The 12,764-nt window shown below is 31.6% G+C and overlaps 2 protein-coding genes across 2 annotated transcripts; both read left to right on the top strand.

The window, feature by feature from the left end:
* Window positions 1-4,360: 4,360 nt before the first annotated feature.
* LOC125051989 lies at window positions 4,361-7,236 on the top strand. The gene is made up of 4 exons (XM_047652633.1): window positions 4,361-5,051; window positions 6,226-6,294; window positions 6,597-6,744; window positions 6,816-7,236. Exons 1-4 carry the CDS (start codon window positions 4,425-4,427, stop codon window positions 6,977-6,979), a joined length of 1,008 nt encoding a protein of 335 aa, XP_047508589.1. The 5' UTR covers window positions 4,361-4,424; the 3' UTR covers window positions 6,980-7,236.
* Window positions 7,237-8,735: 1,499 nt separating this feature from the next.
* On the top strand, window positions 8,736-12,443 carry LOC125051467. The gene is made up of 4 exons (XM_047651753.1): window positions 8,736-9,368; window positions 10,159-10,236; window positions 11,194-11,341; window positions 12,280-12,443. The coding sequence occupies exons 1-4, from the start codon at window positions 8,736-8,738 to the stop codon at window positions 12,441-12,443; spliced, it is 1,023 nt and encodes a 340-aa protein (XP_047507709.1).
* The last annotated feature ends 321 nt before the right edge of the window (window positions 12,444-12,764 follow it).

Raw genomic sequence — 12,764 nt, 5'->3', positions numbered from 1 at the left:
ATACTCCTCCTAAACGGTTCGAACCATTCTTATGAATTTTTTTATGCATATGGATTTTAGTAAATCTGAGAATCGGATACTATCTCTCTTTAAAACCCCTAAGTGATAAGGGGTGTCCATCCCCAATAAAATTTATTTTTTATTTTTTTGACAATATTTTTTTAATTTTGAAGGGACACTTCTTTATCGGCGTTGGAAAAAATTTACCGTCACATATTTCGGTTACCCGTCACATTTTACGGTTACACGTCACATTTTTCTTGTCCCTGTCTTCTATTGAACTATCAAATATTTCCTAGAAAACATGGCAAAACGATGTCTGCCGAGTCAGCGAGTAGAAAATAAAAGTCTATAAACGTTCCCAAAATTCATTGAAATAAATTTCGTCACACAAAATTAGTTAAATTGGATGAAGTTCAGTCTCCAAACAATAAAGCGTACTTAATTTAAGTTTTGAACTCTGGACTCTAGAGACTAAGATGATTGATGCTTCAAATTTCATCGTGTCGTGGAAAATTTGATAGGTATCAGGAAAATGATTTACATTTTAAATCTGACAACTCTATTTCGTAGCGAACATAATAGCTGTAATAATTGAATGCTTTCTATCATATTGTAATCATTCATTGATAGATGTTTAAAGATATTGTCGATAAATTTACTTTAAAATGGTATTAGTTGTTTATTGTCGACAAGGGCGGATTTTTTAATCAATAGGCGTTTGTTTGCCTCCTTTGTGCTATATTGATGAAATCAAGAGTTCTACGATAAAATAACTAAATGGCTGCATTAAAGGTAACTTTTCGTGTTCGTGTTATCTTCTTTGTAGTTTTCATAACTGAAGGTATGTCATTTGAAATGCCCTAACCGATACGCCGACTTTCTCAACACCTCCTCGGCGGTGGTAACCTCGGCTTGTAATAGAGTATTGGGCATGAGACCATTATAGTCTAATAATAACTACTCCGTACCATTACCAGTTTCTCTCTTGGAAATGGGGGCTAAGTGTGGCATGTGTAAATGATTGTGGACAGTGTGGTTTTGTTATGACAAATTGTTCTGCTTTATGAAGCAGAATTTTTTTAGTTAGGAAGGTACTTAGACAGTTATCGCATATAGCGTTATACTTTCAGTAATAAAAAACGTAGCCGGGCTAAACACGCTGATAACATTAAAAAGTTTGAAAGGGGAATTTTTATGTATTGTTTTAAAAAGGGCCTATACCAATTACACCCTTGAAATAAAAAAGGTGTAGCTGACAAAGATAATCCTTTAAGGGCGTCTTACGATTTTATACCATCTTATTATTGCCCTTAAAATGGTTCAAATTTAAGATAGCCATAAAACGCGGATTATATTCATAAGAGATAAAATATTTTAATAGCTTACGGAAATTTTATTTGTTTATACAATCCGAGTTATTGTTCTTTGAGAATTTTATTGTTTATTACGTTTAGGGTTTATAATCCAAAATGCAATATTATATACATATATTTGGAATAAAAAGCTCTCATCGGTGAGGTCGTTGGTTCGAATCCCGGCCGATGACTTACTGTTTATTCATTAACACTGGGTACGGTGACAACATCGAAAAAGTCGACGGCGTGTGTGTGACGCAGAAGGCTCATTACTTGTCTAATAGAAAAACAAATGATTGCGGAACAAATACAGAAATATGAAAAGAAAATAACACCTCTATCTCTCTATCTTATTTATGTAATCGGTCCAATCGGTTCGAATTTGAAAAAACCTTCATTCCCATCTAGATTATTAGAAAATTACCAACTTGCTAACGCCGAGTTTTATATTCTTTCACGTCACTAAATAACAAAACAGGCAAGTATTTTATTGACACATTTTACTGTAAAGTTAATAAAAGCTTGATATCTCGAACAAATGACACAATATTACACGTACATAAAAGAATTCCTTTCACCCCCAAACGCCGTGCTGATTCAAAAAATGCCAGCCGAGTAATCTCAATAAGATTGATGTATCCATTACAGTAATACAAAACATCGACCAGAATAAATTGGTCCCTGTCATCATTTCATATAAATAAGTATTTAAAGTTCACCTAAGTAAAACAAATTAGTGAAACACAACGTATTAAATATTCTCCTAATCTCGGCCCTGCCTTTAGTATATTGCAAAAGCTACCTATACAAAGATTTCTGCTTCCAGTTTTAGAATCATATGATCTTTTGTTTTTAATAGACACATCCTAACAACGCAATATCGCATTTCTTGTTGGGAGTTTATTAAAAAAGAAAATACATAAAAAAAATATCTAAACGATTTCGCTTAAATAATAAATATGTTGCCGTGAGCGTACCCTTAAGATGTTGTAAATCTGCGTAATCCAACATCTTTCATTCGATATATATTTTTGATAATAATAAAAGAAAATTTCAAACTTTCTATCAAACGAGCAAGACAGAATTTAAATAATACGTTGCTTGCGTTCTTTATTAAAAGAACAACAAAGAAAATTTTTATTATCCGAGGATCAAGTTAAACTGGTTCCGTAGCTATCGGAAAGCTGAATATGAATAATTCATATAATTTCATACATTTTCGCTTGGCATCGCGATGTCGCATTATTCACAATTTGCAATGACTTAATTCGCTTTCGTGTATGTCATGTAAATGATGTTTTTAATGTATTTTTAACTATTTTGTTCATAAATTCAAAATACGATGTATCACTGTGTGACCTGTCTATATCTGCGTATAGGAAAAAAACCATTTATTAATTTTTGAGCGGTACGTTTAAAATGGTACAGGTTGGATTAGAAGAAACAGGTTTATGCATGATATTTAAGAGTATTAATATTTCTAAAAGTTAGGAGTCTCTTTAACATCAATATTATCTCATATGTTTATATTATTAACTATAACATCCAAATCGACAAAAGTATAGTTTTTATGTTTAGTGTAGCAACAATATTTGAGACAATTTAAACCTATTTTTTACACTACGGCGAGTAGAAAAAACCCACTCAACTATAAAGCCAGAAAATCCAGTATTCACAGAACATGGGAGAGCTAGGAAAAAGCGAAATAAAGTTAAGCCCTAATTCAAATAACTCTCAGCGCCATCTTTTATTCCCGGATGGAAACGTAAGGGTTATGAAGGCGCTAGTTTCCGCTGTGAGCTGGCTCCAGCTATAAATTATGTATTCAAGTTATAAAATCCCGGCGAATGGCAAGATTCAACTGATCCTGCGTGTTTTAATGGTGCTACGGAAAGCACAGCTTCTTACGTGATATACATACGGAAAGAACTAAAAGTATGAGGAATTCTATAAATAGGTATTGAATTAAAAAATATAATATTTAGCAAATCACACGATTATGTACCTACGTACTACAAGGAATACATAAGCTTTAATTATAGTAATATTATTGAATCATTTTGAACTTAGATTTTTTACTATTATGTGCCTTTACTTCGTTTAGCAACGACATTTCTTTTTTAACCAATTAAAAAAGTGTTCTTAGAATTTTCGGAAGTTAGTTGTTTTAAAAAGTCGTGTGTTACGGTGTCAATGGCATATTCAGTATCAGTATGCTCATGAATTTTTCAGAGTTTACATCAGTTTGATTAGGTTCTGAGTAGCGTAAGTAGTTTCATTTCGTCAACTCAGCTCTGGATAATTTTTAGGTATAACATATGTACGTGTTATGTGGTTTTAAATGATTCATTATGATAAAAGGTAAGAGCAATAATACATTTTGCTGGTCCAACAAAACATACCAATTGTTCTGTTTCAAATAAAGAGACTGAAAGAGCTTAAAAATTAGTATTTCGTAGCACTTTAATGATGTCGCATTACATACCTATATTATCAATTATTTATCATTGGAAACTAAATATTATACAATAAAATGTGGTTTCATTACTAAGCGCTTAACTTTCTGCTTCTAATGATATTCTGTACATAGTTTGTGACTCAACTTGTCAGTGCTTGAATGAAATTTGTGAAAATTGCTTTGTATGGTCTTGTTATCTCTATTGAACTTATAACTTTAGCAAACCGATATTAATATTAAATTAATGTTATTTCAAAAAACGCCTGGTTATGTAAATATGTATACTATTATTTTAATAGGTACGGCGAAGTCGTCTACATAAGCCATAAGCAAACGGGGACATTTATAATTATTTTCCGATAAAAAACGAAGGGACTCATTAATTGTAATGTCAGAGTGTCGCAATTTACTCTGACATTGTAATAACCTTTTCCTGGACATTATAAAATACTACATTGTGCTTAAGACCTTGAGAATATGAAATGAAAATAAACTTTAATACCGAAAGTGCACCTGATTATAGATCAGTTTTCGAATCCATTTAATAATCGATTGTACAATAGTTACATCGTCAGTCAGTGAAGTTTAACATAGTATACATTATCATCATGAAAATGTCTGTAATAAAGGGTATATTATATTTTCGTCTCGCTGTGGGTAATTATTGGGAGTGTAGTTCATCAAAAATTGTTCAGTTTTTATGTAAATGTTATTGTTTTGTCTATATAAGCGTAACTACTTATGTTTACTTTTCAATAGGGTTTAAACCGGGTAGTCTAAAAGCTTTGTATGATGTTACTTTGTTTTCTTTCCTTATTATAAACGGAGGTCTTGCTATTTGGAATAAACAAGAGTATTTTATAAGATTTTATTCCGGTATCAGGACCCTAGACAATATTATTCATTTCACAAAACCTAAATCAGCGTGGCTAGTGGTTTACCTTACTTTGATAGTCATTAAAAGTGCTGGTAATTTCACTATGTTTTTGGACTTGGAATTTATTCCAACTCTTGCAATTCAAATGGCGGAAATTTCGAAAACTGTATCGAACTTGCCTTCAGTTATGATATATGAGATGTTGTGGTCACGAATGGCATTTTTACGGAAATGGCTGGATTCAAAGTTAATTCATGGAAATCTTGATGAAAAGCAGTTTTGTCTAAGGAAGTTCTTACATCTGTACAAAACTTTGCTTGATAATATTACAAAAGTATATAAGATACTGGCTTTACAGGTAATAATCCTACTTAATTAGACTAAGAAAGTGATCGTTGTTATTTGGCACGCTTTTACACAAAAAAAAATCTGAACATTTTTAATCTTTATGTTATATTTTTGCTGTATATGTTTGTGTTCTTAACAAGAGGAAACAGTTCTTGTTTTGGAATTGAATCCAGGGTAAGTATGCTACACCAGCAATATATACAAAGAAATTCCTAAAAGAAGATATTATAGTCTTATAAAAGATGCATGAGAGACTGCCTGAGCTTGTGTTTCGATATAATTTGATATATTGTGCCTAATTCGTTATAAAGTATTAATTATACTGCATATAATATTTTCAACTATTTAATTTCTTCATTTAATAGAAGCTGTTGGTAGTTTAGGCAAAGAGACATCGATATTCATGAACAAAAGCAGCTCCTCAATACGGCTAAGGATTTAACGTGGAGAAAGGAAGAAAGTCAGAGTCAGTAACTAATAATTATATGAATATTTGCGTCTAACGTCAAGAAGGCGGTGACAGGTACCGATTGTTGACAAAGCAGAAAACGAGAACCTAGATGACCAGAAAGACCCAAATGACTAGAAAAGACGACCAGGATATTAAGAATCAAGATAAATTATTAAAAATTGTTACGTCAGCATGTTCTGACGACTTGACTTCATGGTCAAACGGCAGTCGTAGACACGAGAGTCAAATAATTACTTTAAAATTTATTATCTTAAAGTTTCAAAGGTTTAAAGTACTTATAAGCGTTCGATGGCCCGATCTGAACCACTGCCATACTCTCGAAATGAAACTCGAAGTGGAGTTGTAAATGTTTCGTTTATTGGTCGAACCGTTTACAAGACGAAAATAGCCTATGACTCATGTCCGAAACGGCTGCGTAAATCTACTAATGTGTACAAATAATATCTTAAATTAAAGCCTAAAAACTACACGTTGATAAAGGGAGTCACCTTTTCATGGACCAACATCTGGCTGCTAGCTTCGTTTACCAGCTTTATAAACTGTATTGTTCGTAGTCCGTAATAGTACTACGAGTAATAGATTAGTTTAAATAATCAATCTAGCATGATTATATATATGTGGAACACATACATTTATCAATAATGAATGCATTACTTTGTAATATTTGTATAATAATGGATTTTCATTTTTTAAAACAGCATACTTGTTTCAGGCATTCATAGAGCTGGTTTACCATTTTACGAAATTATTATTTGATATACATGCCTCCATAGTGATGATGGTAATGGGAAACGTATGTTATTCAAATAGTAACTCACCTATAGAAATAATAACAACACTTCTATTTACAGCTGTAGTTTATTTTCTGAAAATTCCTAATCGAAGACAAAGTTTGAACTAATAATTTTATCACATATTTATAATTTCATAAAAAGCAGTCCAGGGTTGTATTTATGCAAAATCTAGGTTTGTGGCGTCCGAGTATCTATTGTAGTCTATACTAGATTGATTTATAATTAAAAAGTCGATTGTAAAAATGTAATCTAATGACTGGATCTTACATAAAACTGAGGTGTGTTTTAGGTGAAATTAAGAATATCGCTGTCGATTTTCGTGACCTCGCTGCTAGATTTTGTGCTCATGATAATTGGTCCACTATTTCTTGAGCTGACACTTCATGAGTACGACAAGCTGATGTCTTTGATTAGCACAGAGTTAATACAGTGCAAAGGTAATATGATAGATACATTTATAAATTATTGAATATGAAGAGACGATTAAAAATATTAAATTATACTCTAGATAGAACCTATCGTGAGCAGATTCTCACCACATTGGAGTACTTAGAAGTTCGACCCCCTCGCTTCACAGTATGGCGGATTATTTCTATGAATTTGAAACTAGTGGTAACAGTTGTACAACTACTTGCGACTTATATTATTGTACTGCTTTCATTCCAATTTTGAATTAACATAGAAATTATCAATACTAGACTATACCTTTAATTAATAGTTTTATTTTAAACTTTAGAGGTGTTTTAAATAGTTGTAATTAACATTGTAATTGTGTGTTTTTAGTATTACTAGAAAGACGTAATAATTCACCTTCTTTTTAATTCCGCTATGGATGGAGATTTTAAATGGCGCGTTCAAATATTGTTATACTGATATTCACTTGAAATTAAGCACATTATGATTCTAAATGAACCCGATATTTGTTTGTGAGTGCCGAAAAGTTGTTCTTAAGAAATATTATAATATATTCACTATACTGTGTTTCTTTTGTGTACAATGTAATGGTCTAAGATTCCGATATACATCAACCTTCACCGAGATGCTTATTTAATGAAACGTATTTTATATTTAATTTAATATGTCAATAAATATAATCCTTATGGGTTGCCTAGCAAATTTCAGTCCAGAGTATTGTAAATATAAAAAAAAATATATTTTTATAAACATTTCACCGGTATGAGTATTAAATAAATTCTATACCAATCGAAAGTATGAAGCCCATGGAATATGCAAACGTTAGGTTGTTTTTAATCAATTAATTATTTATGTGTATATTTTTTATGTGACACTAAAGTATATATACATCTTTAGTAAAAAGAAAGTTATAGTGATATATATATATATATAATACTACCCTGATTAAAAATATTGATTGAAAAAAATCAAAAAATTTACTCACAAATTTACATGCAAATTATTAAAAAAATTTTTTTTTTAAATATTAATGAAACATACTCTGGACTGAAATTTGCTAGGCAACCCATATGGATTATATTTATTGACATATTAAATTAAATATAAAATACGTTTCATTAAATAAGCATCTCGGTGAAGGTCGTTGTATATCGGGATCTTATACTATAATCATAATCGTCAAAATACTACTACAGATAATACAGATAATTTCTTCACTCTTATATACAATACGTGACATTAACATCTTTAGTGATACAAAACTATTATTAGCTACTGAGTCATCTAATCTAGAAGATGTAACGCAGAATGAGAGGGAATTGTATAACATTCACTTTATGAATAGTATTTACCTTCGTTACCATATTTAATTACTATATATGGGTTTATGAAGCTAATAATTGTAAGGAATCATTTCACAATTTTTCAAGTTTGTTTCGTAGTCCGCGGGGGATATGTGGGGCTTCAATTCTGAGTACAGGTTGGTAAAATCATCTGCTAAAAGGCCATCGCCTAAAACCGTATCCTTGCCGCTAATTGAAGTTACGCAGAGGTTGAAACCTATCTAAAAACTCCGGGCGGTGGATTTTGTCTGCAAGTTTGTGCGCATGCACATGCCTTTTGTCTAACCTTGTTTTGGCTAGCTCTTTGATAATATTATCTTTTAACTGCTAGCCAAGACAATAAGTCGTGTGGAATAAGACTTAAGACCTGTCACAACACAACTCTAGGTCCATCAGGTTGTTTTAAAGCTTTTTTAACATGTTTAAATGAATTTGTCGTGTTTCATTATTATAATGAAGCTACAATCATTCAAACTGTTTCTTTGTTTTATATTTTATTATTGAGGCATTGAGGACACTAACATAACACTATATTTAATAATGAAAGTGTACCTCATTATAGATCGAAATAGATAAGGCGTCAATCATAATAAACAAGTTCTGTTTTCCAATTCATTTGATCATTTCATATACAGTTGTTACATCTTTAACAAGTGAAAATATAAATCATCATGAAAATGTCCATAGTAAAGGGTATATTATATTTTCGTCTCGCTGTGGGTAATTATTGGGAGTGTTGTTCATCAAAAATTGTTCAGTTTTTATGTAAATGTTATTGTTTTGTCTATATAAGCGTAACTACTTATGTTTACTTTTCAATAGGGTTTAAACCGGATAGTCTAAAAGCTACGTATGATGTGAATTTGTTTTCTTTCCTTATTATAAACGGAGGTTTCGCTATTTGGAATAAACAAGAGTATTTTACAAGATTTCATTCCGGTATAGTGACTCTAGACAATATTATTCATTTCACAAAGCCAAAATCAGCTTGTCTAGTCGCTTACATTACTTTGACAGTCATTAAATTAGTTTTTAATTTAACGGGCAATATTTTTTTAAACCAAAGATTTGATTCATTCTTAGTAAATGAAATGGCGGAAATTTCGAAAACTGTATCGAACTTGCCTTCAGTTATGATATATGAGATGTTGTGGTCACGAATGGCATTTTTACGGAAATGGCTGGATTCAAAGTTAATTCATGGAAATCTTGATGAAAAGCAGTTTTGTCTAAGGAAGTTCTTACATTTGTATAAAACATTGCTTGATAATGTTACAAAAGTATATAATATACTAGCTATACAGGTAATAATCCTACTTTCTTACTAAATAAAAAATAAATATGATTTTTTTTATACGATATATATTTAATGCAAGCAGTTAGCATACTATCTCACAGGTAGATTACAGGTCATTAATAGTAGTTTGGCCTACCGTAATAGATATTTCCTTTTTTCGGAACGGAATTGAGGGTAAACAGGTAAAAATAAAAACATACAACTAAAACATCTTCCAATGGAGCATGGGATTCTATTTTTCGTCTGTTTTTTTATATTTAAGGCAAACAAGGCAAGACAAGTTTGTGATTGTAGTGATTTTAATGCACTTTACCGACTTTGGGAAATAAATTTAATTTAAAAAAATGATTACATGGCTATTATATATATCTACTAGCCGATCCGGCAAACGTCGTTTTGCCATGTATATCATTTATAATAAAAAAATAGGGGTTGATCGTAGAGGGTTGAAAATTAGGGGTTGTATGTATTTTTTAATTCTGTAACATAAAAAAAATAAAAAATAAAATTTTATCTATAAATAAAAAAATAAAAATTAGGGGTGGACTACCCTTAACATCTGGCGGGCTGATTTGTGAATCTAAACCATTCCCAGATCCCCTTGAACACACACAAAAAATTTCATCAAAATCGGTCCAGTCGTTTAGGAGGAGTTCAGTCACATACACACGCACACAAGAAATATATATATATATGTATATGTATATATGTATATGTATATATGTATATGTATATACATATTATAATCATACACATTATTTATTTATGATATGTCACTTGAATTAAACATGTTTCAGGCACTCCTGGAGCTGGTTTACTATTTTGTGACATTGTTAGCTGATGTACATTCGGCCATAGTGTTAGTGATTGCGAAAGTAAGTTATTTAAATAATTAAGACAAAATTTCATTACTGCCCTGCGATTCTGTAACTCACACAGCGGTTTTCACATCGGCGGTCGCTCTCAAATCAGTCGTGAAGCAGTCATTTTATGATTTGGCATTCTAATCTATATATATAAAAATGAAACCCGTTTTCCGTTGTCATGAAATAACATGAAAACGGCTTGACCGATTTGGCCAATTCTTTTTTTATAATATTCTTTGAAGTACGAGGATGGTTCTTACAGAGAGAAAAATTAAAAAAAATGAGTGAAAAAGTCTAAAAACAACACTGTACATAATATTCGTAATAATACTTAAAAGTCAATTTGAACTTTAATACCATAGCATAAAGTTCAAGTGTTAGTGGAGGGGTTCTGGGAAGGTAAATTTTTATTTTTTGTCATAATGTATTTGTTGTCTTATCAACTTTCTTTTTTTTATCTTAGCTAGACCGGTGTCCCCAATAGCAATATAAGTATTTTTTAAAAATAAAGAATCGACTGTTAGGCGGTACGATGTTCGCCAGGCCAGCTAGTAAACAATAAAATTCAAGCTCCCACCTTTTCAGAATGCCAAATCATAAAATGACTGCTTCACGACTGATTTGAGAGCGACCGCCGATGCGAAAACCGCTGTGTGAGTTGGAAAAGTGAGTTACAGAATCGCAAGGCTGTACTATTAGTAACAACCAGTAGAGCACAAAAAACCAATGATTTTTGCCCAAGATTTCTTTATCCGTTTCTGCGCACATTGAAAAAAAAAAGTCTATTGGTGCACAGCCGGTATTCGAACCTACCGGTGAGAGGTACTCGCTTAAGCCACTTGGCCAACACATTATAATAAATGTAAGCGTTGTATACTGTGGTATGTATTATAGTTTTCTACAAAAATTCATGAAAATCAGCCTATTTGTGAGGATTTGTTTCTTTAAAGTTGAAGTCTGTTTCAGGGCGCATGGGAAATATCTTTATCAATTCTCTTTATCTCATTGATTAACTTTGCACTCTTGTTAATGGGCCCATTGCTTCTTGAGCTGACGCTGAATGAGTACGAGAAGCTGATGTCTTTGATTTCCACAGAGCTGATCCAGTGCAAAGGTGACGTCTATATTTTATAGTAACCATAGTAGTGTATTACAGGTTCTTTCTAACTTTAGTTAATATTGTTCTACTTTCATTCTATAGGAATATTTTTGTATCTGTAATATTTGATTATACCGTATAAAAGTCGCGCCAATTTTTAGGTGAGTTTTATTATAGTTAAAATACTCTGAAGTTCGGAATCGTAAGGTTTATAATGATAAATTGATATAGTATTTCCCAGATTTTTACAACATATGAACAATATTTAAAAATGTCATAATGAGCCACGACGATGAACCAATACGAATATGATATATATGTTGCAGCCAACTAGCGTAGATAGCCGTTCAATCAACAGCCTGGCTCTTTACTAAACAGCGCCGTATAAATAGCGGCCTATATTGAGCCGTAGCATTTATTACAACATTTAATAAACTGGCTGGCTTATGCCATTCGTAAGATCATGTGACAGAAATAAAAATCGTTGAAATATCTAATATAAGATATTCTTTTTTCAATATATTTGAATTACATTTTAAGTTACAACTTATTTTTATTTTTACGCTCACTCCTAGTGTCACTACACGCTTCTATACTATTTTTCATTAAACTTTGGAAAACATGATCAAATTTGTTGTTTGCCGACGCTTTTTTGACAGTGTGGCAGAAAGTGGAACTAAATTGAAATGAACAGGATAGGCCAGTAATGTACTCGTTACGTCATCGATTCAAGTCATTCGGCTAGCTGTTTGATCAAATGGCTGAATATAATTCAGGCCGCTAGTTGAACGGCGCTGTTTAGTAAAGAAACTAGGCTGTTAATTGAATTGCTAATTAAGCTAGTTGGCTGCGACATATTAACATTTGTAAACATTGAGCCCCTAGAACCTTTCAATAATGACTTGTTAATAAATTATTGATGCAATGTTTGCTTTTATGTATTAACATTCAAGATGAGGCCTATCGTGAGCAGATTCTCACCACTTTGGAGTATTTAGAAGTCCGACCACCTCGCTACACGATATGGAGAATTATTTCTATGGATTTGAAACAAGTGGTAACTGTATTCGATCTCCTAGTAACTTACATTATTATACTGCTTTCGTTCCAACTTTAAAATGTAATTTCTTTTATTAAAATAATTATAAAAGTAGCTTATTAGTAGTTAATTACTTTAATTAATTAATTTAAAAAAAACTTAATTAGTTAAATCAGTTTTGCGTATTCGTATTCCGATTTTAACTCTATATAGTATTCGTAAGGGATTATTGTTACTATCACCTTTATGCTTGATACTAGTTGTAAGTTGCCATAATTATATATTCACATAACTAATCATGTTTAATGTGCGAGCAATATAGCATAGATATAGTAAGAATCTTCACACTTAGATTAGAACTTTCTTTTGACTGGAATTTCGTGCGTCAAGAAAAGTCTT

The sequence above is a fragment of the Pieris napi genome, chromosome 8 (genome assembly GCF_905475465.1).
Source record: "Pieris napi chromosome 8, ilPieNapi1.2, whole genome shotgun sequence".
Lineage (NCBI taxonomy): Eukaryota > Metazoa > Arthropoda > Insecta > Lepidoptera > Pieridae > Pieris > Pieris napi.
This window is presented reverse-complemented; position numbering and strand designations above follow the sequence as displayed.